Source organism: Mustela erminea, chromosome 6 (genome assembly GCF_009829155.1).
Source record: "Mustela erminea isolate mMusErm1 chromosome 6, mMusErm1.Pri, whole genome shotgun sequence".
Lineage (NCBI taxonomy): Eukaryota > Metazoa > Chordata > Mammalia > Carnivora > Mustelidae > Mustela > Mustela erminea.
The window spans coordinates 121,248,159-121,275,693 of NC_045619.1; the positions used below are offsets into that span (position 1 = coordinate 121,248,159).

The 27,535-nt window shown below is 34.8% G+C and overlaps 1 protein-coding gene across 1 annotated transcript in view; it reads right to left on the reverse strand.

Annotated features, from left to right (window-relative positions):
* The window catches only part of TRDMT1 (tRNA aspartic acid methyltransferase 1), a 59,278-nt gene that overhangs the window by 7,738 nt on the left and 24,005 nt on the right, over positions 1-27,535 (reverse strand). Inside the window, exons 3-10 of the mRNA XM_032349513.1 lie at positions 16,958-17,034; positions 14,618-14,689; positions 13,940-14,005; positions 13,113-13,182; positions 11,246-11,329; positions 8,553-8,896; positions 6,474-6,531; positions 5,323-5,452 (exon numbers count right to left, since the gene is read on the reverse strand). Of these exons, the coding sequence (XP_032205404.1) occupies positions 5,323-5,452; positions 6,474-6,531; positions 8,553-8,896; positions 11,246-11,329; positions 13,113-13,182; positions 13,940-14,005; positions 14,618-14,689; positions 16,958-17,034 (901 nt within the window). The remainder of the gene's footprint in view (positions 1-5,322; positions 5,453-6,473; positions 6,532-8,552; positions 8,897-11,245; positions 11,330-13,112; positions 13,183-13,939; positions 14,006-14,617; positions 14,690-16,957; positions 17,035-27,535) is intronic.

Genomic DNA, 27,535 nt, shown 5'->3' on the forward strand with positions numbered 1-27,535 from the left:
AAGAAGAAGAAAGAGAGAGGGGAGCAGAAGGTATACTGGAGAGAATTATTGGGGAAAATTTCCCCAATATGGCAAAGGGAACGAGCATCAAAATTCAGGAGGTTCAGAGAACGCCCCTCAAAATCAATAGTAATAGGCCCACACCCCGTCACCTAATAGTAAAATTTACAAGTCTCAGTGACAAAGAGAAAATCCTGAAAGCAGCCCGGGAAAAGAAGTCTGTAACATACAATGGTAAAAATATTAGATTGGCAGCTGACTTATCCACAGAGACCTGGCAGGCCAGAAAGAGCTGGCATGATATTTTCAGAGCACTAAACGAGAAAAACATGCAGCCAAGAATACTATATCCAGCTAGGCTATCATTGAAAATAGAAGGAGAGATTAAAAGCTTCCAGGACAAACAAAAACTGAAACAATTTGCAAATACCAAACCAGCTCTACAGGAAATATTGAAAGGGGTCCTCTAAGCAAAGAGAGAGCTTACAAGTGGTAGATCAGAAAGGAACAGAGACCATATACAGTAACAGTCAACTTACAGGCAATACAATGGCACTAAATTCATATCTCTCAATAGTTACCCTGAATGTTAATGGGCTAAATGCCCCTGTCAAAAGACACAGGGTATCAGAATGGATAAAAAAACAAAACCCATCTATATCTTGCCTCCAAGAAACTCATTTTAAGCCCGAAGACACCTCCAGATTTAAAGTGAGGGGGTGGAAAAGAATTTACCATGCTAATGGACATCAGAAGAAAGCAGGAGTGGCAATCCTTATATCAGATCAATTAGATTTTAAGCCAAAGACTATAATAAGAGATGAGGAAGGACACTATATCATACTCAAAGGGTCTGTCCAACAAGAAGATTTAACAATTTTAAATATTTATGCCCCCAACGTGGGAGCAGCCAACTATATAAACCAATTAATAACAAAATCAAAGAAACACATCAACAATAATACAATAATAGTAGGGGACTTTAACACTCCCCTCACTGAAATGGACAGATCATCCAAGCAAAAGATCAGCAAGGAAATAAAGGCCTTAAACGACACACTGGACCAGATGGACATCACAGATATATTCAGAATATTTCATCCCAAAGCAACAGAATACACATTCTTCTCTAGTGCACATGGAACATTCTCCAGAATAGATCACATCCTCGGTCCTAAATCAGGACTCAACCGGTATCAAAAGATTGGGATCATTCCCTGCATATTTTCAGACCACAATGCTCTAAAGCTAGAACTCAACCACAAAAGGAAGTTTGGAAAGAACCCAAATACATGGAGACTAAACAGCATCCTTCTAAAGAATGAATGGGTCAACCGGGAAATTAAAGAAGAATTGAAAAAAATCATGGAAACAAATGATAATGAAAATACAACGGTTCAAAATCTGTGGGACACAACAAAGGCAGTCCTGAGAGGAAAATATATAGCGGTACAAGCCTTTCTCAAGAAACAAGAAAGGTCTCAGGTACACAACCTAACCCTACACCTAAAGGAGCTGGAGAAAGAACAAGAAAGAAACCCTAAGCCCAGCAGGAGAAGAGAAATCATAAAGATCAGAGCAGAAATCAATGAAATAGAAACCAAAAAAACAATAGAACAAATCAACGAAACTAGGAGCTGGTTCTTTGAAAGAATTAATAAAATTGATAAACCCCTGGCCCGACTTATCAAAAAGAAAAGAGAAAGGACCCAAATAAATAAAATCATGAATGAAAGAGGAGAGATCACAACTAACACCAAAGAAATACAAACTATTATAAGAACATACTATGAGCAACTCTACGCCAATAAATTTGACAATCTGGAAGAAATGGATGCATTCCTAGAAACATATAAACTACCACAACTGAACCAGGAAGAAATAGAAAGCCTGAACAGACCCATAACCAGTAAGGAGATTGAAACAGTCATTAAAAATCTCCAAACAAACAAAAGCCCAGGGCCAGACGGCTTCCCGGGGGAATTCTACCAAACATTTAAAGAAGAACTAATTCCTATTCTCCTGAAACTGTTCCAAAAAATAGAAATGGAAGGAAAACTTCCAAACTCATTTTATGAGGCCAGCATCACCTTGATCCTAAAACCAGACAAGGATCCCACCAAAAAAGAGAGCTATAGACCGATATCCTTGATGAACACAGATGCGAAAATACTCAACAAAATACTAGCCAATAGGATTCAACAGTACATTAAAAAGATTATTCATCACGACCAAGTGGGATTTATTCCAGGGCTGCAAGGTTGGTTCAACATCCGCAAATCAGTCAATGTGATACAACACATCAATAAAAGAAAGAACAAGAACCATATGATACTCTCAATAGATGCTGAAAAAGCATTTGACAAAGTACAGCATCCCTTCCTGATCAAAACTCTTCAAAGTGTAGGGATAGAGGGCACATACCTCAATATCATCAAAGCCATCTATGAAAAACCCACCGCAAATATCATTCTCAATGGAGAAAAACTGAAAGCTTTTCCGCTAAGGTCAGGAACACGGCAGGGATGTCCATTATCACCACTGCTATTCAACATAGTACTAGAGGTCCTAGCCTCAGCAATCAGACAACAAAAGGAAATTAAAGGCATCCAAATCGGCAAAGAAGAAGTCAAATTATCACTCTTCGCAGATGATATGATACTATATGTGGAAAACCCAAAAGACTCCACTCCAAAACTGCTAGAACTTATACAGGAATTCAGAAAAGTGTCAGGATATAAAATCAATGCACAGAAATCAGTTGCATTTCTCTACACCAACAGCAAGACAGAAGAAAGAGAAATTAAGGAGTCAATCCCATTTATAATTGCACCCAAAACCATAAGATACCTAGGAATAAACCTAACCAAAGAGACACAGAATCTATACTCAGAAAACTATAAAGTACTCATGAAAGAAATTGAGGAAGACACAAAGAAATGGAAAAATGTTCCATGCTCCTGGATTGGAAGAACAAATATTGTGAAAATGTCTATGCTACCTAAAGCAATCTACACATTTAATGCAATTCCTATCAAAGTACCATCCATCTTTTTCAAAGAAATGGAACAAATAATGCTAAAATTTATATGGAACCAGAAAAGACCTCGAATAGCCAAAGGGATATTGAAAAAGAAAGCCAACGTTGGTGGCATCACAATTCCGGACTTCAAGCTCTATTACAAAGCTGTCGTCATCAAGACAGCATGGTACTGGCACAAAAACAGACACATAGATCAATGGAACAGAATAGAGAGCCCAGAAATAGACCCTCAACTCTATGGTCAACTAATCTTCGACAAAGCAGGAAAGAATGTCCAATGGCAAAAAGACAGCCTCTTCAATAAATGGTGCTGGGAAAATTGGACAGCCACATGCAGAAAAATGAAATTGGACCATTTCCTTACACCACACACAAAAATAGACTCAAAATGGATGAAGGACCTCAATGTGCGAAAGGAATCCATCAAAATCCTTGAGGAGAACACAGGCAGCAACCTCTTTGACCTCAACCACAGCAACATCTTCCTAGGAACAACGCAAAAGGCAAGGGAAGCAAGGGCAAAAATGAACTATTGGGATTTCATCAAGATCAAAAGCTTTTGCACAGCAAAGGAAACAGTTAACAAAATCAAAAGACAACTGACAGAATGGGAGAAGATATTTGCAAACGACATATCAGATAAAGGACTAGTGTCCAGAATCTATAAAGAACTTAGCAAACTCAACACCCAAAGAACAAATAATCCAATCAAGAAATGGGCAGAGGACATGAACAGACATTTCTGCAAAGAAAACATCCAGATGGCCAACAAACACATGAAAAAATGCTCCATCTCACTTGGCATCAGGGAAATACAAATCAAAACCACAATGAGATATCACCTCACACCAGTCAGAATGGCTAAAATCAACAAGTCAGGAAATGACAGATGCTGGCGAGGATGCGGAGAAAGAGGAACCCTCCTACACTGTTGGTGGGAATGCAAGCTGGTGCAGCCACTCTGGAAAACAGCATGGAGGTTCCTCAAAATGTTGAAAATAGAACTGCCCTATGACCCAGCAATTGCACTATTGGGTATTTACCCTAAAGATACAAACGTAGTGATCCAAAGGGGCACGTGAACCCGAATGTTTATAGCAGCAATGTCCACAATAGCCAAACTATGGGAAGAACCTAGATGTCCATCAACAGATGAATGGATCAAGAAGATGTGGTATATATACACAATGGAATACTATGCAGCCATCAAAAGAAATGAAATCTTGCCATTTGCGACAACATGGATGGAACGAGAGGGTATCATGCTTAGCGAAATAAGTCAAGCAGAGAAAGACAACTATCATATGATCTCCTTGATATGAGGAAGTGGTGATGCAACATGGGGGCTTAAGTGGGTAGGAGAAGAATCAATGAAACAAGATGGGATTGGGAGGGAGACAAACCATAAGTGACTTTTAATCTCACAAAACAAACTGAGGGTTGCTGGGGGGAGGGGGTTTGGGAGAAGGGGGTGGGATTATGGACATTGGGGAGGGTATGTGCTTTGGTGAGTGCTGTGAAGTGTGTAAACCTGGTGATTCACAGACCTGTACCCCTGGGGATAGAGTATTATGCCTCCATCAGAAAGGATGAATACCCAACTTTTGTAGCAACATGGACGGGACTGGAAGAGATTATGCTGAGTGAAATAAGTCAAGCAGAGAGAGTCAATTATCATATGGTTTCACTTATTTGTGGAGCATAACAAATAGCATGGAGGACATGGGGACTTAGAGTGGAGAAGGGAGTTGGGGGAAATTGGAAGGGCAGGTGAACCATGAGAGACTATGGACTCTGAAAAACAATCTGAGGGTTTTGAAGGGACGGGGGGTGGGAGGTTGGGGTACCAGGTCGTGGGTATTATAGAGGGCACGGATTGCATGGAGCTCGGGGTGTGGTGCAAAAATAATGAATACTGTTATGCTGGAAATAAAATAAATAAATAAATTAATTAATTAAAAAAAAAAAAAAAAAAACAACCATCTGTGGGGAGAGGTGAGAAAAATTGCAGTTTGGGCTCACCTTTCCCAAAACCACTAAGGACCAGTACTAGAGTAAAGGGAGAGAGCATAGAGGCTGAAGGGAATGGACTTCGGCAGGTTAAGAACAAAAGCAGAAAGAGGGAAGGAAAATGTCAAAAATGGCCTGATCAGGAAAGGAAGGTTCCTTACATCCATCTGTCTGGGCAAGGGTTTATTCATAAAATACACCTGTGAGTCCTTACTGAACCCTAGCACCTTTAATAAACAAAAGCTTGGGTCTGCATGTATCCTACATACCGAACTCTGAAGGAAATCCAAGGAGATTTGCTATTTCTTTCGGAGTGAAATACCGAAGTTTAAGCATTAACAATTTTGTTATCTTTTCTTCTTGTGGCAAATTGGTAAGGGATTTGTAGATATCCTCAATCTGTAAGAAAACAGCCAAGATAACTGATAAAGTAGAGTGCAAGTAGATTTGTGAAGATAAGATCATCTCTTGTGAGAAGCCTCAAAAAGGATGAACACACGGCAGAATGTCTCTTGCAATGAATTCTGTAACTGGCTCATCAATGGCAATATAAACTTTGAAAATGAAATGTCTGAAAAGGAAACGCTTAATGTTGAACAAATCAGGAAACGTTCAGTTTCCCTGTCATTTTTGACCCCTCAAAAATTAAATCATAAGAAAAAAACAATGGCAATATGACATAAAAGAAATACACTGAAAGATATGAAAAAGAAACCTGATCAACAAATGAAATCAACTTCACAATGCTAACAAGTAGATCACTAAAATGTTTGCTGGTTATGATCAATTTCATCAAATTATTTTCTTAAAATGATAAAATACCTTTGGTAAAAATAAATTCTCACATCCATTTGCCTCTAATAGGAATTTTACCATGGGTAAATTTTACAAATGGTAAGAATTTAATTCAGTATAAAAGAAGATAACATGATTTCTCTTCAAAATTATTCAAAAGGATAAAATGTTTTTGCAGCATATCAAGCTTATTTTCAATTATTTTACAACTGATGTATTAATAAAGAGTCTTGCTAAGATGTAGATTTCCTTCCCTAAAAGGTAGCTTTATAGTGTGTGATCCAAGGGAATATTAAGATATTAGTGCATAATTTTAGAGAACATTAACTCTTGTATGCTACATCTCAATTTACTCATTTTGGAGTAAAAAGAATACCAAAGGTGAAAATAAGAAAAGAGAAAGTGAAACATAAAATATTTTTTGTACAGAAAGTAATCTAGCAACAACAAATAAAAAGAGACTTACTGTAAAGAATTATAGAGATTATGTATAATATATGAGTAATATATATATTCATTCCCAATTAAACATGTAAAATTATTTTAATATTTCCAAATTTTAAGTATTAAATAGGTTTATTCAAAATAATTTTCAAATATTTTAGTTCTAAAGCATATAAAATACCTGCACATCCTCTGTGGTCTGTAACACAGATCCTGTCCCTTCTATGTAGCTTCCATAACTGAAAGATTAACACATGTATTATGCAGCATCTAATGTATTAGTTAATGTCAAATTTCTTAAATATTTCTTGAATGAATTAATCAATCTACATAGTTATATCCTTCTGAAATAGTATGAAACACATAAATATGCTCTGTAAGTAAAAAATTCCTGGGTGGAAGACATAAGATCATTCTATTTAAAATTCTAGACACTAAAGTTGGCATAGTGTTTTGAGTTGTGTAAAAACCACTTTGAATTATGCATTATTAATTATCATTTCTCTCTCTGTATTGCCAGTTTCTTAATGTTCATCCGTAGAAAGCATGTACTTGTTAAGACTTTATATCCAAATGCTATTCAATACTGGTATCCCTGCCACATTAAACCAAATGTTAAGTAGGTGAAAATAAATTGCTACTATTTTTTATAATGCCTGAACCGTCAATTCTCCTCATGAACTGAGAAGTCCACTCTTCAGTGCCATGACAAACACAGGCCCCTTGAACATGCGTCTGCCTCCTACCGTGATGCAGTGTTTTCACTCTTCTTCATACAACAAAGAGACTATTGTATAAAAAACTGTATTGAAAGTTTAAAAAGCTAGCAAGATATAAGTAATAATTCTCCTAGGATCACTGCCAAACTAGCTGTTCAAGATATTATCATAAATTTTTTTCCCAAATGGATCAATTTAAAATACAAAGGCACACCATAGAAAAATAACTTTGCAAGTCTGTTTTCTCATATGCATGGGTGTGTATGTGTATATGCCCGTTTATATTATCTACACTAAAATAGACTTTTATAGTAAGGCTTCCTTTATACCATCTTTATAATTACAAACGAATTTCAAGGTTGTTTTTTATTACCAAACTGATAAGTCTTGTCTTAACATCCTTGGAAACAGACAACAGCTGAGTAAAGTCTTTTAAGGCAATGCAAAGCAATAAACCAGTTACCCTGGAAGTACAAGGGCAGAACATGATAAAATCAGAATAAATCTGGTATGCTTGTATTGGGACATAGCATGCATGAAAGCTAACTAGTGGGTGAAAAGAGAAAGTCTGAAGTTTCAAATCATACAATTATTCATCAAATGAGGTTGAGTGACATTAACAAAGCGGAGCTAGGGAACTTTTATAAAATTTTCTGGAAAGGCCTAACTTTCCCCTTCTTTGTAGGTTTGTAAAAAATTGATGAAAAACATATTAACATTCAAAAAATAACCCAAAGGTAGCCAATAAAAGGCATTATGAGATACCATGAGAAAGGGAAAGTTCTTTATGTATTCATATGTTATAATATCCTGTTGCTACTGTGTATGAAAAAAGTACGTATTAACATACGGTATATTACCATTTACTCAAAAAAGAGGGGTAAAATATACATGTGTATTTAAATACACCCTCACACACCATATCTTTGGAAGATAAGACAGTAAACTGAAATCTCTGGTTGCATGTAAGAAGGAAAATTGAATGAGCAAGAGATAGATAGGGAAAGGAGCCTCACAATCTTTGTACCTTTGAATTTTGAACCATAAAAATATATTACTTATTTTTTAAAAAACTGAATAAAACTTAAGCATGCTTTAATATGCACCAGATGATTTAACTTTATTTCTAGATATTAAAATTTAATTTCTTCTTATATATTGATCATGAGAGTGGACATAAATTTTTGAGGTGTGATGTGCCATGAAAAGAAAGGTGCTAAAAAGTAGCAATTCAATATCTACAGAAACCATGTTTCCACCACGAGTAATTAAGCTCTTATGAAGGTCACCAAACAAATGGCATTGTGTTTTATGAGCACTTTTGTGGGTTGTGCACATAATGTTCTGCCAGAAGGAATTTTCACTCGTGCATTCTATTGGAACACGAAAGCAGGCAATTAAGGGCAAAAAGGAAAAAAAAAATCATTCCAGCAGAAACATTTTGTAAAACGCTCCTTGTTTTGAGAAGAACTGAAAGAAATGATAGCCATAAAAACCTGGTTGTTTTGAATAACCCATTTCAGAGTCTCCTTAAAACCTACCCTTTGGTAAAGCATGTGGACCTTCTGCACGTGGGCTTCACAATGTCAAACAAAAGAGCATATCGCAGCAATGACTTTGGCGGTAAAAAATACTGATTCATGTCAACATCATCTTCAAGAAAATCTTTTAGCATTTGCACAGAGAGATCACTGTCCTGGTGATGTTTCCGGTCAATTTCTTCTAAAGTTTCGAGCTTAAAAAGAATGGTCTCTTTTCCAGAACACGGTCTGCTCTTATCAGAGCAAATATTTGGTTCAATTTTCTTTCTTTCCCTTTTATTTTCTGCTTCTATTCTATTTCTTTCTGGATGTTCAGATTCAATTTTGGGAAACTCCGTCAGTACCTGGCGTTAAGTGAAAATAAACAGCCTGTTAAAAGCTTTCTTAAAAATGAATGACAAAGGGGGCGCCTGGGTGGCTCAGTGGGTTAAGCCGCTGCCTTCGGCTCAGGTCATGATCTCAGAGCCCTGGGATCGAGTCCCGCATCGGGCTCTCTGCTCAGCGGAGAGCCTGCTTCCCTCTCTCTCTCTCTGCCTGCCTCTCCATCTACTTGTGATTTCTCTCTGTCAAATAAATAAATAAAATCTTAAAAAAAAAAAAAATGAATGACAAAGGAGTACCTGGGTGGTGCTTGGGTGGCTCAGTGGGTTAAAGCATCTGCCTTCAGCTTAGGTCATTATCCCAGGGTCCTAGGATACCCACATCAGGCTCTCTGCTCAGCAGGGAGCCTGCTTCTCCCTCTCTCTCTGCTAGCCTCTCTGCCTACTTGTGGTCTGTCAAATAAATAAATAAAATCTTTAAAAAAGGGGGGGGGACACCTAAGTGGCTCAGTGGGTTAAAGCCTCTGCCTTTAGCTCAGGTCATGGTCCCGGAGTCCTGGGATCGAGCCCCGCATCGGGCTCTCTGCTCAGGAGGGAGCCTGCTTCTCCCCTCCCCCCACCACCTGTGTGTCTGCCTACTTGTGATCTCTGTCAAGTAAATAAATAAAATCTTAAAAATATATATATATAAAAAAGACTGGCAAGAACATCCCTCCAATATGTTTGACCTGATCGGTGAGAACTGGTGTTAAAAAGAAAAAAAAGAATGACAAATAATGTCTAGTCAACGTTATGCAAAAAGTGTCTTTAGCCTTTATAGAGTTGACATTAAAAACATAGGAATTGTGATTCACTTGTATGTGCACAAGTTATTGTAAGTTTTTCATCATATAGCTATAGTGTCATCAGGTTAGAACTGATTTATTCCATGGAGTTACTGCTTGCTGTATTTATTAATAAAAACATTCAACAAAGCAATAGGAAGTTCAAATATGATGCTGTATCTATATTCAGTATACTTCCTATTTCTTTGTTGAATTATTAATATACAGTATCATATTTAAAAAAGAAGTTTAGAAAGTAACATTAGGTATGAATAAGTAATGGGAATAAAAGGCACAGCATTAAAAAAAAAAAGAAAGTAACATTAACATTTCCAAAAAGTGTGCATTGGTTCAAACTTTGCCATACTCCTTCACTAAAAATGAAAAACTAGAATATACCCATGATCTAGAGGAAAACTAGTAATTCAAAAAAGGAAAGCCCTTTTTACCTTGAAAGGTTATTTCTACTCATGAGCCCCATAGGAAAACCTTGTCCTGTAAAATAGGTAACCATGCATAACAAATGTCCTATTTTGTAAAAGAAAAATAGTTCCAGGAATTTTTAATGCTAATGTCTTTGTTAATTTATATTGTTTTTGGAATTTATATATTGTTTATATATTTATATATTTTTATATTGTTTATATATTGTTTTTGGAACTGACCACCATGGAAGGGGAGATTTCTGGTACTGTATGGCAAGGAATCCAAATGATACTGACCCCTTAATAGTAGGACATGACTTAGGAGAGCTTCACAAAATCACTGAAATTCTGTTTTCCATAGCAATTTTGACAAAAAGATGTACAGGTGCTTGCATAATTAGAGATCCTATCTAGCAATTGAGTATTTTATTCTAGCTTGTACGAATCACTATATTTTAATCAATGAAGGCTAAATAGCACTGACTTCAAAGAAAATGCAACCAATGTGTTAAAATACTGTTAAGCCATTGTTAGGACAGTGTAATGAATTTTATCAAAAACAATCAATGGGGGGTGCCTGGGTGGCTCAGTCGGTTAAGCATCTGCCTTCAGCTTGGGTCACGATCCCAGGGTCCTGGGATCAAGCCCCTCATCGGGTTCCCTGCTGGGCGGAGAGCCTGCTTTTCCCTCTCCCTCTGCCTGACACTCTGCCTACTTGCTCTCTCTCTCTCTCTCTCTGTCAAACAAATAAATAAAAACTTAAAAAAAAAATCAGTGGCTTGTATTGGGTAGAAAATGACAGATACAAAATAGCCAATTGTCAAAGGGGAAATGATAGCGGAAAAGGAGGATAACAACACTGATGATAGCTTTTTTTTTTTTTAACTTTTAACTTACATTTTTTTTCTAGTAATGAAAGAAAAGGTGTTTTTTATCTTGTTTAAAACAATAAAAACATCATCAGGAGAGGAAAAAGTTCTAGGAAATAGACCTAGGCCATGGTATATATTATAGGCTCAATAGGAGACACGTAAGCTTCCACAAATTAGTTCTTGAAAAAATTAGCAGACTGAGATACACTTATAATAGATTAATAATAATAATAATAATAATAATAATAATACCTGACCAGGGGCTTGAAAAGGTAATGGTTCTGACTGAAGCTTTGCAATAAGGAAATACCGGAGCCTTGAATTTGGAATGCCAAGCTGGAGTAAAGCAGAGCAGTTAGTTACTACAGAGATCTGCATCAACTGTTGCACCTATCAGAAAAACTCATACAGGCATGCATTTAGTTTCTGCCAGAAAAAAATCTGTTATTGATATGTGGAAGACTCTTTTGTAGCAAATTCTTAAACCTTTTAAATTGGTGCTTTGTACCTTTATTTGAATGAACAGAGATTGATCTGATGAGTCATATGCCTTTGAGTCACTTTCATTTTCTATTTCCCAGATAATAAGTTATATATTCTCACATTCATTATTAATAATAATCATAAAAAATAAAATTCAAATATAGCTACAGGCTATTTATTGCCTCACTTCATTAAAAAAGGAGGATGCACTAAATTTTAAAAGTTAGAAGGCAATAACTATGACATAAACTTAATGAGATCACACATAATGCCAATTTCCATACTTCATGTACATCTAATTTTTGAAATGGGTTTTCTTTTAATTTCAGGGCAAATAACTGTATAACAGGCTAACGATAATAAAAGGCTAACAAACACAATGACAAAAGAAAAAATAAATGGTGATGCTCATAACCACTTCAATTTCATATTCATGAAATAAAAGCAATGTTTGCATTTTACTTTTTATTTTATTCTATTTTATTTTAATTCCAGTATAGTTAACATACAGTGTTATATTAGTTCCAGGTGTAGAATTTAGTTATTTCTCACTTACATACAATACCCAGTGCTCATCACAACGGAACCCCTTAATCCCTGTTTAACCCGTCCCTCCACCACTCGCCCTATCCCTGGCAACTATCAGTTTGTTCTCTACAGTTAAAAGTATGTTTCTTGGTTTGTCTTTTTTTCCTTTGTTCATTTGTTTTCTTTCTTAAATTCCACATATAAGTAAAACCATATGATCTTTGTCTTTCTCTGACTGACGTAGTTTGCTTAGCATGTATACCCTCTAGCTCCATCACATCATTGCAAATGGCAAGATTTCATGGTGTTTGCATTTTTAATGGTATGTCCCCCCACAAAACTAATTAGAAAACTGTTATATGTTCATTTGTTTTTGTATTTTGGGTGATTCTGAATTATTATCAAACTATAGAACACCTGATTTGGAACTACCAAATGTGACAGATTTTGAAAACAAACTATCCTTTATTTTCTATGCGAAAGTAATTTATATTCTCGGGACCCCTGGGTGGCACAGTCCGGTAAGTGTCTGCCTTTGGCTCAAGTCCTGATCCCAGGGACCGAGCTCCATATCAGGCTCCTTGTTCAGCAGGGAGCCTGCTTGTCCCTCTGCCTTCCCTTCCCCCTGCTTGTGCTCTCTCTCTGTCAAACAAAGAAATAAAATCTTTTAAAAGAAAGAGAGATGTATATTTTCTCTTCAAGCTATATTTCCATAAAATATGTATAAATAAATCTATATGCCTGTACAATATTCTTTAGAAAGTAAGACCCATGCCTGAACAATTTCAAGATTTAAGTATAATATCATTCAAAACAGATCTATTTTCTTTATTGAGTCAAATTCACTTTAGGAAAATGTGTAGGGAGGCGCCTGGGTGGTTCAACTGTTAAGAGATTAGACTACCTTCAGCTCAGGTCATGATCCCAGGGGCCTTGGATGGAGCTCTGTGTGGGGCTCCCTGCTCTGTGGAAAGCCTGCTTCTGCCTCTCCAAGTCTCCCTGCTTATATTCCCTCTCTAACTCTCTTTCTGTCAAATAAATAAATAAAATCTTAAAAAAAAAAAAAGGAAAGGAAAAGGAAAGGAAAATTAATAATTGTGATACCTACAGATGTTGGAGATAACAGAAATTCCTGGTACTGAAAACCACAATTTTCTAATGTTTGTATTAATAGGTCTCTGAAAAGAAAAAATAAGAGAAGAAAGAAAAGTTTTCACCCAATAGTTGGAAATGGGGTTCTCATATAAAAAATTATATGTAACTTCATTTTATGTGAAAACTGTATCTCCACCTAAATTGTTTAGAAACTGAATGACCCTAGGTCATAATTATTAAGTCCAGTACTTGAGAAATTATATTTCTCAAAAAAAAGATAGGGATGATTTCTATTATAAATAAGTAAAGCTGCCAGATAATTTATCCCACCTGGGGCTGTATTCTACCCAGAGTTGGAATCACTAGCCTACTGATGTTAAATTTGCTACTGGGATGGGCCTCTATCTGTATGTAGCAAATCAGATGGGGGAGCAATGATCAGACAGTAGCCAGTTCAAGGACACGAATACTTTCTGGCTGGGCTACCATCTGAAAGCGCTCTGACCCAGGGCTTACTTCTCCTAACTGCAGGACAGAAAATGCCTATCAACAGGAACGTTTCTTACTAAGAATATTTCTACGTCCAAAGAAACAGGCAGAACATTAGCAGCTAAAACTGAGTGCTTATTCTGCAAAAATTCAAACACATCAGAATGAGAATCAGGTGAATCTAACTTTTTGAAACTTTGTATATATTAGTCAAAATCAGTATTAATGACTAAAATATATATGTAAAATGTCAGAATATATGGTTTATTTTTAAGATCTTTATTTCACAATGGCTCTTACAATATGCCAAGTCTAAGATGAACACAATGCAAATAATAAATGCATCTTTACCTTGTAGAGGATACTTCAAAGCCTTTAACATTTTCTAAAAGAATATATTTCGGTAATTTTTGTAATCTAAAACAAAAACAAAAATACAATTCTAATCATGCCATTATTAAGAAGTAAGAAGTAAAGAAAATCCTTACTTGTGGGAGATATAAGGTAAGTAATTTTCTGCACTCTCTTTTTTATAAAAGGATTTTATAGAGGATAGAGACAACTTATATTTTATTCATTTTCCCCATAAAAATGGCATAGCTACTTAAGTTAACATTTGAAATGTTAATTTCCACTGAAATTTATCAGAAAACACGGGTTCATACAGATGCTCTGAACTGTACAACTCAAAGGGCTGCCATTTATATAGAATGGCAGCTTCTAGGGCTAGCACAAGTTTTCAGGTCTTGGGCAACAGCATTCACCAACAATAGCATCACTTGCATCAATACTATAAGGAGAGGTGACAGAATTTAGCTATTAGACTGTAATTCCCTGTCACTCACTACAGTGGCAACCACGGAATTGGCAAACACTTGCAGTTACTCTATCAGTCATGGCAGAAGATAAATGATGTGCACAGTATCTGAAGGCTGTATTATAAGCTGCTGATCTCTATAAAATGACAAATATCACATTCTTCCAAATCCCAAGTTTTAAATTTAAGGTAAGCTTGTACAAAATTTTTACCTTGGGAGAATATCCAGGATATATAAGAGGCTATTTGTCCTTGGGTCTGTCACATCACCTTGCAGGCCAATTCTAAAGGATAAAGAAGGTATAAATAAAATAAAATTCATCCAGAATCTTCCTTACAGAAAGATACCTAATCACTTTTAAAACATCAAAACTGAGAGAACTGAAATTAGTTGGTCTCCACAAAAAATATGATCATCTTTGTTGCTATAAAGAACAAAATGCATTTATTCACTTAATTAAAATGAAAAAAGCCTTGCTTATCTAATAAATATGCTTATTATAAAACAATATGCCAAATGACTTATACGAGGCAAAGAAGAACAAAATAATCAATAGAGAATAAAATCAATTACCCTCTTAAAATCACTTTGTTTAGAAAAGACACACACATACCACACACACACAATTGGTTGATGAGACCTTTTGCTCTGTCCCATATGAGAAAACAAAAGTTCAGATGAATGAGCTGGTTGGGTAGGGTGGCAACATAGAGTAATGGCATTGATAACTAATCACCACCTAAGCAGACCATAGTAAGTAAAACCAAGACAGTTTCGTCCAATGCAAAAAGTAAGAACATAACCTGAATGCTTGATTCTACAAGCAGGAGTTACAACTTGGTTAGACTAACTAGGTCAGAATGGGACATGTAAATAGCCGGTGTCTAGACTAGCAACTAGATCTTACAAGTAAGATTCAGTGTGATCAAGAATCAAGCAGAAATGAAGACTTGGATTGGGCCTGGGTAGTAGAAACAGAGGACAGGGTTTAAGACTTGGGTACTTCCTAGCTTCATTGCCTTAGATGAGTTACTTGATATCACTTGTCAGTTCCCTCATACTTTCCAGCAGGGCCAGAATCATCTGTGGATGTGAGGCTCAGAGGGACACTGAGAGTGGACTTGAATAGATACCTCAGAAATCTTGGGTTCATCTCACCATGTCCCTTTCCTCTCAGCATTGCAATGACAGTGATATTACAGAACCAGTTACTGTTGCCATCAGCAGCTGGAGTTGGGCTGCTGGTGGTAGGGAAGACACAGGGGGCCCAGTGCAGCAGTGATGAGGCTACATAGTTCTGGGGCTATATTCTGCTCTGTACATCCTACTTACTGCAGTTAAACAGGCCATATGCTCACATATGTTCGGAGGCAACTTTACATGGAATGCTCTCTGTATTCTCTGATGAATTCCCAATGTACTTTCAGGCACAGATACTGCCTCTCAAAGAACTCCTGTCTCCTGGTATGTAGCAAGCCATTTTCTCCTCTATGCTCTCATGGCACTTCTAGTGTTCATTTATTATATATTATATATCACATTATGATAATTGTTTCTCAGTCATTCTCTTAAACTGTAAGCTCCCTGAGGATAGGAACTACAGTATCAAAAGCAATACCTGGCTTATAAGTGTACAATAATCCTTGGGGAATTAATTTCCTAAAGTTGTTCATATAAAGCAAAACTTAGATGGAAATTAAGTATGAGAATATTCATTTAAATGAGAATATTCATTACATGTGATATCCCACTTAAAATCATCTTACACATTTACATAGGAACATATAAAATAGCTGATAAATCCTGGCTCTGATATTTTCTAATTGTAGGTCACTTAATCTTTCTGTGCCTCAGATTCTCACCTCTAAAATGATGATAACATTAACACCTAACCCATAAGCTCGTTAAATTAAATGACATACTCTATGTAAGACAGAGGATTGTTACTATTATTTAAAATAATTAAAAATATCTAAATTAAAGTGATTAGTCAAGATTTCATCTAAGATATAATTCCCTGAAACACAGAAATAAATACTAGATAATAAAAAAATGAACTACAAAATAGCCATAAAAAGTCAGAATTAGTGTACATATGAATTCTGAGAAATATAAAATTCACAAATGCATTCTTGATTAGCTTTTAAATTTTACAGTTAAGTAATTTAGAAATTGAATATTATGAAAATTTACTTTATTAATCAGTTAAAAAGATATTCCTGAATACTCATTAGTTTGATTAATTTAAGCTAACTTAGGTCAGAAATAAATACTGTATCTTAGGTAGGTATTAAAGAGGTCCATACAGTCTCTGCCTATCTTCTATCGACCAGACTGCTTTGCTTATTTGGTAGTAATTGTTATTTCCTTTATGATTAATAGTGAATTATAAAAATCAGCAGATAAAAGGAATTATTTATGAAAATTGTCAAAATTATGAAATGTAGCTAATAGTCTTCAAAGTGTCCATGCTTGAAACTATGCTATAATTTGATTTAATGAATCCCTCATAAGTACTCTTCCTCAACAGAGACATATTTATTATACATACCTGGTGAATGGTTGACAGGGAGGGCTCATTAAAATCATATTGAAAGACAATTTGTCAAACTCTTCTAGTGTAATGCCCTAAGGAACAAACATTTGGGGGAAAAACATTTAAAAAGATTCATAGAAGAGGGAAGAAGGAAAAATGTTAACTAATTATAACTGAATATATCAGAAATTATAACCCTTAATAGTTTTATTTATAATACTCACAAGTTTATATAACACTTAACACTTTTCAAATTAACTTCAGTTAAACTAACTTTCCAAAACAATCTTATGAAGGAAGTTGGAGAAGTAAATCGAAGCTATAAAAAACTAAGTGACTTCCTCCAAGACTCAGAACTGGCCAAAGCAGAGCTGGAATGTTAATTTCCTGAATCCTAAGTGTTTTTGCACCTCTGTGACACCTCAAGTCTAACACCACTGTGTTTTCTGGAGTCAAACATTGAGAACTTCATTTTATAATTAATAAATTTTTAGCATAAGGCCTAAAAAAATTTTTAACACTTCTCTAGTGATAATATTTATTTAGGAAATGTGATATACTGACCAGTCACCATCCCTTCCATATAGGTCTCTGTTAAAATATCGCCAAATGAAAAAAGGTCCCATTTTCAGATATCCACAATGATTATACTGTTCTACAGTTGTGTCAAAAAACTTCAAAAGGTAACAGATAAGATTAATAGTATAATCTCTACTGGGCAAAGCAGTTGAAAAATGTGCTATTTTGCTTCTATTTTATCAGAAGATAAATACAGTATAGTGGCTCCTCCCTTATCTGTGGTTTCACCTTCCAGTTTCAGTCAAACCCAGTCAATCAGGGTCCAGAAACAGATGATCCTCCTTCTGACTTATGGTCAGGTCATCAGTAGTCTAACCCCAATGTCACAATGCCTACGTTATTCACCCTACTTCACCTCATCACGTAGGCATCTTGTCACCTTACACTATCACAAGAAGGGTGAGTACAATATGGTATTTTGAGAGAGAGACTGCAATCACAGAACTGTTATAAAGTATATTGTTATAGCTGTTTTATTTTATCATTATTGTTAATCTCTTACTGTGCCTAATTTATAAATTACCTTTATCATAGGTATTTATATATAGGAAAAACATGATAGATATACAGAATGTGGTACTATGTGAGGGTTTAGGCATCCACTGGGGGTCCTGGAATGTATTCCCACGTGGATAAGGGGGTCTGCTGGACACAGAAACAAGTCATGGGTTTTCCAATTCTCATTCAACACTCTTAGTATATAAGCTTAGCCAGAAACAAGCAACCAGACTAGAATCACAACTTTCTTAATTATGACACACTTCTAAGAAGTTCAAGGACATGAATAAGGCAGGACAAGCTTTATTCTGAGTTCTGTAAAGAGTGAATTAACCTGGGGAACACATTGGTTGTCTCTACTGTATTAAAAAAGTTTGAATGTATGTGTCTATCATTTTTATAAATCAAAGGCTTTGAAATAGTTTTAGATGTATATGTAACATAAAAACAAAATTAAATATTGAAAAGGTCCTGTAGCTCCTCTGAATCCCTGGGTCCTCGGGAAAACAATGTGCAAATCATACACTGACTAGTCTGTCAGAAAACATGGGGCAGAGCAGTTCAATCAGACAGCACGTCATACTCAAGTCAGAGAGCCTGTCAGCACAGGGCTATTGTGATCAGCAACTTACTGATGTCCTAACTGCATATGGATGGATTAAAGCTACATTCTAAAACTAAAGTAAAAATAAAACAACAATCTTTTACATCAGGAACATCCTTTGTCTAGAATCTGGAGGGAGTAAACAGAGCTACTGCCTCCAATACAGGTTGGCATAAAAGACCTGTACCCCTGGGGATAAAAATATATGTTTATAAAAAATAAAAAAAATAAAAAAAAATTACAATTTTAAAGGATTCTTCAAAATAGTGATTTTTTTTTAAAATTCAAATGATAGAGCAGGTATACAAGAATTAATTACTCAAACCATTCACAACTTTATTTAACCTGGCATTCAAAGGCATTAAATTGAAATTCAAGAAAGTAGTTATGGAGATATACAAATTATCTTTAATAAGTTGATATTTGAAACCCAATGGAAATCTATTCTTTTTCTATAACCTGGCCATACAAGTCATAAAAACTCCTTTGCTTTCAGAGGACATAAGGTCAACTCAGTGTGGTAGCACTGTTTATCACATGTTGATGAGCAGTTTTACTGGCCTTGCTACTAGCTTTATTACTTCTTTTTGCACAAAGTCTCCTGGCTATGCTTTTATTTAATTGTCATAAACACTTCAGGAAAAACTTAGTAGGTTAGAAAAAAACATTTGACAATTTTAATAAATTTTAGTTTATCTAAAGGGAACTAAAATTTGTACAATATTCAGTCAGACTTCCAATTTTTCAAATATCTTTTATTCCCACGTGGGTCATGCAGATTTTTTTGTTACGTATTTGTCAGTGCCTGTAAGTTTCCTATTTGTACCAGAAATAGAAACTTTCTTCTATTATATTTTCTAACATGTCTTTGTTTGTATATATAGGAAGCTACTGGCTATCATATTTTTGTAAACAACCCCCTTCTCAAATGCACTAATTGTTCCTCATACTCTTTTTAAGGATAGTATATTTTTTGTTTTCCAGGTCTATACAATTATTCTTTAGAATCCTCCTTAATATTTATATGCTATTTCTCCCACATGAGTACATTACCTAATCCACAACAACATTAAATAACAGTGCCGGAGGTAGACAGCCTTGTTTTGTTCATTATTTTAGTAAGAATGCTTTTAAAGTTTACCATGTAGCATGCTACTGGATTTGGAGATACATGTGCATGTTTGTGTTTAAACAGAAATATAAACACACATACACACAAAGCTAGTAAATGACATAAACATCTGCAATAGAATGCATTTGTCCTAATTTTACTGAGAGATTAAAACCAACTGGAAAAGTGCATTTTGTCAAATATTTTCTAATACAAAGTTTTGCTCTTTCCAATTATTAACATGTTGAATAATAGTAATAGAATTCCTATGTACTAAATTACTATTATACTTTCCAAAACAAAATCCATTTTAATTATGCTACATTATTCTTTTGATGTACTTCTGATTATTTGATCATATTTTACTTAGAATTACTTATGAATTTATATTCATAAGATAATGATTTTCTATTTTGTGACTCACAGTATATATCCAATAAAAACTGAGTAGATATTTCCTACCATTTCCTGCTCTATGAACTCTGATGTTATCTTGCGCATAAATACAACAATCAGATCTTTCTTGAGGACTGTGTTAATCATCACTATAAAGTAAGTTTCTATGACTCTTAAATGCTCTTGTTTTGAAATCATTCTAATACCTATTTTGAAACTGTTATCCTTTGTGACCCTTTGCCTTGTATTTGTCGGTGTTCTTAGCCACAATATGTTGTTCATTCAACAACGTTCAGAAAGTAATCCACCAACATTTCAGAGCATCTACTATATATGCCAGGCACTGTGCTGAGTCTGTGACAACAATGAACCACCAGACAAGGTATCTACGCACGTGCAGTTTATATAATAGTGACTAATAATTCCTCATTTTCTACCTAGATGAATTACAGACTTCAGTTTAATTTTACTAGTTATTTTATACCCAAGGAGTCCTGCTCCTGGTTATAACCCTCTCTGTGATTTTTCGGGCCTGACTGTGGGCAGTTACAAAGGCTTCTCCCCGCAGGCCTTGAGGAGAGCTACCCTTCACACTCCAGAGTAGGAACACGGTCAGCACATCGAGTTTCTGTGGGCCGCTGTAGTCAAGGATTCAGGCGCCCTAGCCAGCACATTCTTCATATATTTGCATGTCTAGTTCTCTTTATCTGAGACCTTGGGCAGAGGTCCGCTGCACGCAGCTCTGCCAAGTCCTCCTTATGGGAGAAGGCGGTGGAACTCTGGAAGACACTTCTTCCCATTCTGGCTGATACTCAGCACTTTCCCTTCCTAGCCCTCCTCCTTTACAATTCCCCTCAAGGCCAGGACTGCCCCAGATGGTAAGCTGATCCCCACATCTGTACTGACACACCCGCTCTCCCCCAGTGCACTGTGGCTTGGGGAAATGGAGCAGGAGGCCCAGGCGTTTTTCTCTTACTTTACAGATGTGCTTATATCACCAAGTAAGTGATAAAGGCTTTACTCTCTCATTTTTGTCTTGCGTGCTTTAATTAGCTACTCTATGTTTCTCAGCTCAGACAAGCTTCTAACAGTAACATCAAATAATGTCCTAAAAACCATAGCTTCATTTATCTTTCAAACAGATTTTTTGAGTCTTTCTTCTCCTATGTCAATCATATTACTATTTCTACACTGCAAAGATTCACAACATTTTTAGCCAGTTTCTAAACATAATTTCTTTCCTAACATGGTAGCTTTATTCCCGGGTTCTCAACTTGGATTCATTTCTTGCTTAGATTAAGTGAATGAGTCACTTTTTCAATACAGGCCCACGAATACTACAGTTCATGAATCATTGTAGATTTTATTTTAGGAATTTCTTCCCTCTGTTTCTGTTAACATTTTTATTCCATTTATTTTATTGTCTTCCCCAGAGGTACTAATTATTTTTATTATAGATCGTTTTTGTCTCTAGTAGTTATCATTTATTTTGCAACATCAGCTCTGTACTTATTTTCCATTTTATTTTGCTTTCTTTTTCTCAAGCTCTGTCCTTCATGATTGTTTGCAGAACAGTCCATTTTACGTTTTGCTGCTCTGACATGACTTTCATTTCTATAATAGTTTTATTTTTCTCCACTTTCTTTTTTCCCTGACTACTGACACTTTTCCAGTCCAATTACGGTCTTACCATTGCTTTGTGAGCTGTGGTATGTATTTATTCGAGCTCTTGTTCTGAAGACACCACGTTTGATTTAATGCCTGAAGTTCAGGGAGGCATGTATGTGTGAAGTTTTCTTCTGCTTCTTAACATAATTTTCTTTTGTATATTCTGCTTTTTGTTTACATTTCATACATTATCTTAAAAGTACAATATTAGTATAGCTTCAAACTGGTTCCTTTCTCGTTATTATTCATTTTTTAATGGAGGCCACCTGAATTGAGGAGTTTGCTGGAAGATGAGGTGAAATAGATACTTTGTGGCCACACTGTTTCTGGGAAGGACCTGCACTAGCCTTTATCATAAGAGCACGCCTCTGTCCCTAACCCATGATCTTACATTCAGGGCAAGCAGGTAGTCTGTCGAGGTTTGATAGCACATTCAGCCCAGTGATTTGGGTTTTTCAAATCTCTCTTCTCTTGACTTGGAACCAACTGCCAGGTGCATTTGGTCTTCTCCCTTGCCATTCTCTCCTTCTTGGATTCTGCACAAGATACGTGGAGGTTTGCCTGTGATTTTGCCATCCTCATTCAGTTGTCCCATTTCCACTGCATTAGACACTATTCTTCATAATTTTCTTTCTTATTTTGGCTTATGCTAAATTCCATTTTTACTATTGATGGCTTTCCATCCCCCTTTCCCTTCTTTTCTTATTTCTATTAGGAAAAGGGATAGAGTTTTAGAATAGAATTATTTTTTTTATGCCACATTCAATCAGAAATCCCAAAGAAAACTGTTTACAAGCATATTGTAAACCCTAGAATAGCCACTAAGAAAATAAAATAGATATAAATAATAAGGTACACCTAATAAGCCATTAGTAGAGAATAATAAAATATTAATATATCAAAAGGCAGAAAAAGAGGGATAAACAAAAAACAGACTGGCAAAATAGAAAACAAATAGCAAGGTAGTAGAATGAAACATAAAATAAAAATATTAATAACAATATTAAATGTAATTATTAAATATTAATAATAAGATTACATGTAAATGGTACAAACACTCCAATTAAAAGGTAGACACTGTCAGCTTGAATAAAAAAGCAAGACCCAACTATACATGTCCACTGTAAGTTTAACTTAAATACAAAGATACAAATAGGATAAACTTGAAAGGATGGAAAAACATAAACATGTAAATGTTAATCATAAGAAAGCAGACTAGCTATACTAACAGAACAAGAAATACTTCTTGGGGTTAAAAAGGGACATTTCGAGAAGCATTATCAACAATAGTCAAACTATGGAAAGAGCCCAAGGGCCTATCAATTGATGAATACATAAGAAGATCACACACAAACACACACACAATGGAATATTACTCAGCCAAGAAGAATGTAATCTTGCCATTTGCAATGATGTGGACGGAGCCAGAGTGTATTATACTAAGTGAAATAAGTCAATCAGAGAAAGATAAATAACATATGATTTCCCTCATATGGACAATTTAAGGAAACTAAACAGATGAACATATGGGAGGGAGGAAAAAGAGAGGACAACAAACCATAAAAGACTCTTAATGACAGAGAACAAACCAAGGGTTGATGAAGGGAGGTGAGCAGGAAATGGGCTAGATGAGTGATGGGTATTAAGGAGGGCACTTGTTTTGATGAGCAATGGGTGTTGTGATGAACCACTGAATTCTATTCCTGACACCAATATTGCAATGTATATTAACTAATTAGAATTTAAATAAAATCTGGAAAAAAGGGGGACTTTTCATAATGATAAAGGGGTCATTCAATTAAAAAATTATAAAGAGTAAACAATAAGAGCTTCAAGATAAAATGAAGCAAAAACTGACAGTTCTGAAGGAAAAGGCACATTCACAGCTGTGGTGGGAAATTATAGCACCCTTCTCTCAGCAACTGATAGAAAAAATCAGTAAGGATACAGAAAAATTGAACATTATCAACCAACTTGACCTAACTGACATTTACAGAGCATTCTATCCCACACACACACACACAAAAATAATAATAATATATTCTTTTCAATACCATATAGAACATTCACTAGATAAATTGAATTCTGGGCCATAACACAAGTCTCAACAATTTAAAATAACTGAAATTATACAAAGTATGACCAAAATAAAACAGAAATAAGAAATCAATAACAGAAACATACCTGGAAAATATTATGACTATTTGGAAATTTAAATCCATACTTACAAATAACACATGGGCTAAAGAAGAAATCTGAGGGGAAATTGGAAAATATTTTGAACTATAGAAAATAAATAAAACATATGAAAATTTGTGTAATGTATCCAAAATTTAGGAAAATTTATAGCATTATATATTTATATAAAAAAGGAAAACAAGCAAGTCAGTCATCTAAAGTCCCACTGTAAGAAGTATTTAACAAATAAATTAAATGCAAAGTAAGTAGAAAGAAATAATAAAGAGCAGAAATTAGCGAAGTCATAAACAAAAGGACAATAGATAGTATCAATTGCATCCAAAGTTATTTACTTGAAAAGGCCAATAATACTGGTAAGCTTCCAGCTTCACTGGCATTTTATAAGTTACTAACATCAGGAATGACCTATAGTATGCCACCAAAAAGTTCACATATAGAAAAAGGGTATAAGGAAATATGAAAAAATCCAATGAGTACACCTGACAAATCAGATAAAATGGATAATTTCTTCAAAGATCACAAATTTCTAAAATTAAATAAAAATATAAATAGGAAGACTCACTAGCCTTATAGCAATTAAATAATTAAATTTATAGCTAAAACCTTCTGATAAAGAAAACTTCAGGCCAGATGACTTCATTAACTAAATTCTATCAAACATTCATAAAGGAACTAATACTTGTTTTTCAAACTCTTCCAAAAAATACAAGTCTAAAACAACCCTAATACTGAAATCATACTGAAACATTGAGTAGCCATAACAAATCACCTATGAAGCTAAATGTAAAATACTTAACAAAATATTAGCAAACTGAGACCAGCATTACCTAAAATAGGTGACAGATAATGACCAAGTAGGATTTATCCCAGGAATGTGATACTGACTTAACATTCAAAAAAAGAAATTAATACAATCACCATATTAAGAGAACAAAGGGGCAAATGATATAATCATGTCAAAAGATGTGATACAGACAGCACCTGACAAAATTCAAAACCTATTTATTATAAAAATTCTCAGAAAATGTTAATAAAAGGACACTTCTTCAACTTGGTAAAATACATCTAAAAAAATCTACAACTAACATCATCCCAAATGGTAAATGACTAAATACTCTGCCTCTAGGTTCCGAAAGAAGGCAAGGATATCCAATATAATCCTATTTAATCAACACTGTACAGAAGGTCCTACACAATGCAATAAGACAAGAAAAAAAGTCACACTGATTGGAAGGGAAAAGTAAAACTCTTATTCTCAGACAGTATGATTGTGTATGTAGAAGAAGATCCCCAAAAAAGCAAAGCTATCAGAATAAGTCAATATAACAAAGCCACAAGATACAAGGTCAAGGTTGATAAACAAAAAATAAGTGTATTCCTATATGTTAGCAATAGGAAATAGTTGTAAAATAGTGGTATTTTAAAAATACCATTTACAATAGCATCAAAACCCACAAATATTTAGGGATAAATTAATTAACATAGTGCAAGATTTGTATAACAAATATTACAAAATAGTGCTCTTATAAATTAAAGAATACCTAAATAATTGAAGAGAAATACTATGTTTATGGCCTGGAAGACTCCATTTTATTAAGATACCAATTCTTCTAAAACCAATCAGTGCAATTCCAATCCAAATAGATACTTTTTTAGAAATTGGCAAGGTTATTCTGAAATTTACATTGAAATGTAAATGACAAGGCAGCCAAAATAATCTTGAAAGAAAAAACAACAGCAATTTGAGAACTTATGCTACCTGAATTCATACATATTATAAAGCTATAATAATTAAAATAATGTGCTACTGGTATAAGGAAAAACATATACATACTACTGAAGAGAGGGTCCAGAAACAGACACACATGTATGACCTAATTTTTTTTTATAATGGTGTCAAGAAAATTGATGAAAGGATAGTCATTTCAGAAAATGGTAAAAGAAAGAAAAGAAAGAAAGAAAGAAAGAAAGAAAGAAAGAAAGAAAGAAAGAAAGAAAGAAAATGGTGCCAGGATAATGTTATATGCTCTTGGAAAAAAAATGACTTACTTCAAAATACACACAAAAAATAATTTTAAATGGGTCATAAACCTAAATGGAAAAGCTAAAACTATAAAATTTCTGGAAGAAATGAGGGGAAGATGGGGTAAACAAAAAAATTTTAGAACACTCAGAAATCAAAAAATGTATCAAAATAGATTAAAAAAAGTGATCAAAAAACAAAGAAAGATTTCATTTCCTCTGCATTTTGAGGAAATGAAAAGTGAAGGAAATGAAAAGACAAATTACTAAACTGGAGAAAATCTTTGTTATACAGATTTCTGACAGACAACTTGAATCCAGAACACTTAACTCTTACAATGAAATGATCATATTACAAACACACCAAATAATAAAAATTGGGCCAGAGATTTCATTACAGAAGAAAACACAGAAATAGCTAATAAGCACAGGAAAAGATATAAAATGTTATTAGCCATCAGGGAAATGCAAATTAAAATCATCATACACACAAGAATCCCAATAGCACAATAGGCTCACTAGAATGGCTAACATTTTTTTTTAATATTTTATTTATTTATTTGACGGAGATCACAAGTAGTCAGAGAGGCAGGCAGAGAGAGAGGAGGAGGCAGGCTCCCCACTGAGCAGAGAGCCTGATGCTGCACTTAATCTCAGGACCCTGAGATCATGACCTGAGCTGAAGGCAGAGGCTTAACCCACTGAGCCACCCAGGTGCCCTAGAATGGCTAACATTTTAAAAATTAACAATATCAAGTGCTTGTAAGGATGTGAAACAACTGAAACACTTAAGCATTGATTATGGGAATGTGAAATGGTACAAACACGCTGGTAAATAGCATTTTCTCATAAAATTAAAGAAACCTACTATAGGACCCAGCAATTCCAATTCTAGGTATTCACCTCCAAGAAAAGAAAACAAAGGTCCACACAAAAACCTGTACATGAATGTTCACAGCAACATTTTTATATAGCTAAAAACTGTAAATAACCTAAAAGTCAAACATCATATGAATGGATATATACACTATAGTATGTAATATTCCACTGTATAGAATATTACTCAGCAATAATAACAAAAACACAGACTACTTACTGATGTGCAAAACAACATGGGTGAATTTTAAAAAAAACAAGCTAAGTAAAAAAGTTACACCAGAAAAATTGCACTAGTGATTTTATTTGTGATATACTGGAAATGGAAAATTTAATCTGTAATGACAGAAAGCAAGTCATTGCCTGGGGTTGGGGCACTGAGAAACACTATAGAGGATGAATGTTCTAAGTCTTGATTGTGGTGGTTACCCCTTGAATATATTAGTCAAAACTCAACTACACCCAAATGAGTGCAGTTTACTGTATATAAATTATAGCTTCATGAGAAGTCTGTTATAAAATTTTTCACAAGAAAATGGGAGGAAAAACACAACTTCCTATTACTTTTAAAATAATGTACATCAGTGTTAAATACTTCTGCAGAGTTGATTAATGTACTTTGAACCATTAATTTTGATGG